Below are 4,621 nucleotides of genomic sequence, written 5' to 3' on the forward strand. Positions count from 1 at the left end.
CCGTGCCCGGGGCGGGAGGCCGGGAGCCCTGCGGGGAGGCGGTGGCGGCAGCACCCCCAGCTCCCCCCGCACCCCCACCGCCCCCAGCCCCCGCAGCTCCCCCCGTACCCCCGACACCCCCGGCTCCCCCCCCGGCTCCCCGCAGCTCTCGGCGGCGCCGGGGCCGGGCGGGGCGGGGGCGGCCCGGGCGGGCGGCGGGGCTGGAGCGGCGCCGGGTTTCCGCCGGGCGGGAGGCGGAGCGGGAGGCGGCGGGCCGCGGCCCGGGCGGAGCGCACAGCCCAGCCGAGCCGAGCCGAGCCGAGCCGAGCCGGGCGGCGCCGGGCCGGGGCTGTCAGCAGCGGCAGAGCGGGAGCCCAGCGGGGCCGGGCCGGGCCGGGCACCGCGGCGGGAGCAGCGCAGCCCTGCGGGGAGGCCGCCATGCCGGGCGGGCGCTGAGCCGGGCGGAGCGGGACCGGGAGCGGGAGCGGGGCGGAGCGGAGCGGAGCGGAGCGAGGCCGGGCCCGGGCCGGGCCGGGCCGGGGGAGCGGCGGTGCGGGGCCATGCCATGCCCGTAGGGAGAGATGCCTTTTGGAAATGGAGACACTGGATCACAGCGCAAACATGGCGTCCCCGCGGCGCGGCTGCCCCTCTCGGGCTGGTGCCTGCTCTGCTCCCTGCTGTGCGGGGGGCTGGCGGCCGGCAGGACCCCCCCGGCCCCCGCCTGCCAGCCCTGCGCCGCCGACTGTACCTGCGCCGGCGGCCGGCCCGGCGCCGCCTGCATCGCCAACTGCTCGGCCCGGGGGCTGCAGCGCCCCCCCGGAGCCCCCCCGGCCGCCACGGCCCTGTGAGTACCGCGGGGCGGCGGGGCCGGGAGCGGGGCTGCTCGGGCTGTGCGGCGGGGGGACGGCACCGGGGCGCCCGGGGAAGTTAGCCGGGGGGGGGGGGGCTGCGGCGTTAGGCGGCCGCAGAAGGGAAAAGGGCTTCGGTGCGTGACCCCTGCGGGCCCGGCTGCGGCGCTGCTCGGCTCCGGGAGCCGGAGCGGGAGCGAGGTGCCCGGCACGGTGCTGGTGTCCGGGCGGTGACGGCCGCTGGGCGCCCGGGCACGCACCTGGAGGCTCGCTGCCAGGCGCCGGCCCCGACCCGCTGCTGCCGCCCGCCGCTCCCCAAGCGCTGGTGGCCCGCGGGGCGAGTGAGACCCCCCCGGAGACCCCCCCCGGGATTGTGCAGAGCAGAGCTCCCCGTGGGCGGATCCAGGGCAGCCGGGGGTGTCTGGGGTGCTGGGGGCTGCGAGGCGGAGGGGAATGGCCGGGGAGAGCTGCGGCGAGAAACGAGCGGCTGGATGCGGCTTAAGGGCTGTCCTGTTCGCAGCAAGTGAAAAAGGCTCGATTCAGAAGTTCAAACCAAAATCCTATGACAAAAGTGCTAGAATGGGGTGACCCTTGTGCTTGCGTCCAGGTACTGACTTCGTTGTTTTGGGAACATCAGCCTGAAAGGTGTGTGTCTTGGAGGGGTGTTAGAGGGGTCCGTATGCTCAGTCCCTTCGAGTTACTGTGTGATGTGAAAAACAGCAAGGGGAGAAGTTGTGGGGGTTGTTTCTTTTCTTTTCTCTTCTTTTCTTTTTTTTTTTTTTTTAACATCAAAATTTGTTCTATATATGGAATAACTTTCCTCTTCTCGAGGACACAAAAGTTTTGAGTGATTCATGTAGGAAAGATGACGTGGGGTCCGGCACGATAGAAGAATCTCCTTTGAACTAATTTCTACGGGTATTTCAATAAGTTAAAGGTCTGCTTTTCTCTTCTGAGTTTCCACTTTGTAGTGTCAGTATAGATGAACAAATATTGCAAAAGTCATAAATACCACAGAAAACATTAAATCAGCGAGATGTATCTTGATTAACTTCAGGAAAACACACAACCTGTAAGTCCAACAGATGAGGTGTTTTCCAAGTGTTTACTTACATGACATGTTTCGAGTTTTCCAGAGAAAACCATTGCTTTGTGCAGAAAGTCCCTAACTGGGAGAGGCTGATTTTTATCTAGGGCTTTCTGAGGTTGCGTTATCTGTTGTCGGTTAGACTTGTGGATCTACTGCTCCGAAGACTGAACGTGCCGTCGCAGCAGAGGTGGAACGTGCCAGGGCTTCGCTGGTCGCTTGTCGAGCAGCCTTCTGAAGACTGCCTGTGCTAGGTCGCTCCTTTGGCTGCTTAAGGATTTGGGGCTATTAGAGTGTGTTTCTAGGATTATTAATTTTGGTAGTAAGTGTTTGAGACTGTTTATGTTACTGTTGTTCAGAGGCATTGAGTTATAAAAGCTCCCAGACCATTTTGGATTGGATCCTGTTACGCAGTGACAAATTGAAGATAGACATAAAGCTTGGGCAGGTCAACAAAACAAAGTGTCCAGAGTGCGGGAAGAGGGAATCCACTAAAGCAAATAGACTGAAACTGCAGGGTGGCATTACCGATGTTTTCTTCCATTTTTAATGGGGAAATAATTCTTTACTGCGCTGTTGAGAGCCGTGTGTTAAGGGGAAGAGCTTTGCTCCACTGAGGAATGGTCGTCAGCCTGTAGTGGACAGTAAGGTCCCTTGTCAGCCAGCAGATCGTCTGGTGTGTGTAGTCACGGCTCAGGTGAAAAAATGTGTGCTGGTAATCTTCCAGTGACTGGTGAAGATGTGCTGAAGTGGTCTGCTGTGGCACGCAGGTGTCCTCTGGGGAGAAGTTTACTTTCCTGATTGATCTCCTGACAATGAGAAAGAAGGCAGGTGTGCTTACGTTGTTGTTATAACCATGAAAGATTTACAGATGAATTTTGGTTGGGGTGAGAGGGACTCTGGCTCGTGACCGAGTGAGGTTATGCAACCGGTTTTATCTATGTATTTCACGTTTCTTTTATTGAACGCCATCAATTTAGGTAAATAATGCTTTTAATAATTTGCTGCCTGTTCTCTCATTAGAGGAAAAATTTATATCTCAACAAAATATTGCTTCTTAATTACTCTGAAATGAAAACAGCCTTTAAGAAGGCAGAGTTCAGAAAATTACCGTCACCGAAGCTCCCTGATTCTGCGGCAGGCGTGTGCCAGCAGTTGCACTAAGCAAACGTGACACCGTACCACACTGTGCAAGTAGGGCCTAGGAAATGAATTCCTCTTGTATCCGGCATCGTGGACCTAGCAACTCTGAATAACAAAATGCCAACTTTGGCAGCGCTGTTACTATGAGTTCAGAAGAAATGCCACATGGAGGAATCACTAAGGAAATAAGCTCTGCTGCTTGCAGCCGTAGCTGGGAGCAGTGTCCGGGCAGACCGAACGGGGATGTCGGCCCCAGCCCGCTGCTGCAGCCGGGTTCCCGAAGTGCGGTGCAGAGTCTGGCTGGAGGCAGGAGCACAGCCTGTTTTTTCCAAAGCGTCTGCAGTGCGCAACGTAAAAACTGTGCTTCACGAGCAACACGCTTCAAGTGGCAGCATTTGCACTTCTGAGATTCCTCATCTGAGAAATGTTCTGCTCTGATCTCTTTGCACGTGCGTTGCTTTCAGGGCTACTGGGTTTTGTTCACGTTTACTTTCAGACCTAGCTGTTTGACGAGACGGTATCGCCTCTTTCATTCCTCAGCTGGAAATAAACCTCACAAAGCTTTTCTGACTTTCCCCTGCAAATACTGACTGTTTCTGGCATATCTTTAGTATCGTGGTAATTTTGAAGCAGAGATTAGAATCTCAATTTGTAAGACTGTAGAGCTGAAACTCCCTTATTTTTCCTCCCTCATTAATGTGGAGCACTATTTGTGGATGGGCAAGAAAGAGGAGGTGAAAATATCAGAGCAACTGCTATCGCCACACGCCTGCATAAGCTTTGCAGGTTTAGGGGTCATAACTTTCATCCAAAACCCCGTGTGTGGGGTTTTTTGTTTGTTTGTTTTTTGTAGATTTGGCAAGGAGTCCTGGGGTTACGCTGCCCAGCTGGTGACTTCACCTAAGCAAACCTCCTAAAAATAAACAGATTTCATGATTCAAGAACCTACAGTCTGTAATAAGTCTTTAAATTGCAAGAGTTGGCAATGGTCAGTAGATTTTGGTATTGTTACATGATGCAGTAAAAGCTTTTTCAAAGCTCAAGGTGTCTTCAAAAGCTATTGGAAAAAAAAATCCAATTAAAACTAAAATCCAGTTCAAGTAAAACCACAAGCTGTGGAGTGTCTGTACAAAGCTGTCCAGTCTACAAAGGCAAAATAGATTAACTTCTGTTTCTAGAAAAAACGTAAATAACTTGGAATGTCATTCTCATAAGAAGCCGTATCCCTAGTGAAAAGAAGGCTGTGTTTCTCTTCTGTAAGGAATTTTGGAGGGGGAAAAAGGCCCAAATGAGGTGCTAGATAAATATTTTGCAAACAAGATTCATTCAGCCTGTGGAAGGAACCAATCACGTAAGCAAATCGTAAATGCAATTAGAGCACCAAACAAGGAGGCAATTCTGCATTATTCTATCAGAGCATAATGGTTTCTGGTGTTAGTGAAGTGTCACCGTGATGCCATCACAGCAATGGCACGAGCATGAGGTTCGGGTTATTTATTATGCTGCTTCCTTCAGTTTCGGGGAAGTTTGAACGCTGATCCCATGACTGAGAAGTTTACCTGGA

The 4,621-nt window shown here is 54.3% G+C and overlaps 1 protein-coding gene across 1 annotated transcript in view; it reads left to right on the top strand.

Moving 5' to 3' along the window:
- Positions 1-325: 325 nt before the first annotated feature.
- PKD1 (polycystin 1, transient receptor potential channel interacting) overlaps positions 326-4,621 on the top strand; it is an 88,723-nt gene continuing 84,427 nt past the window's right edge. Inside the window, exon 1 of the mRNA XM_083800147.1 lies at positions 326-823. Within this exon, the coding sequence (XP_083656273.1) occupies positions 561-823 (263 nt within the window). The 5' untranslated portion in view covers positions 326-560. The remainder of the gene's footprint in view (positions 824-4,621) is intronic.

The sequence above is a fragment of the Anser anser genome, assembly GCF_964211835.1.
Source record: "Anser anser genome assembly, chromosome: 15".
Classification (NCBI taxonomy): domain Eukaryota; kingdom Metazoa; phylum Chordata; class Aves; order Anseriformes; family Anatidae; genus Anser; species Anser anser.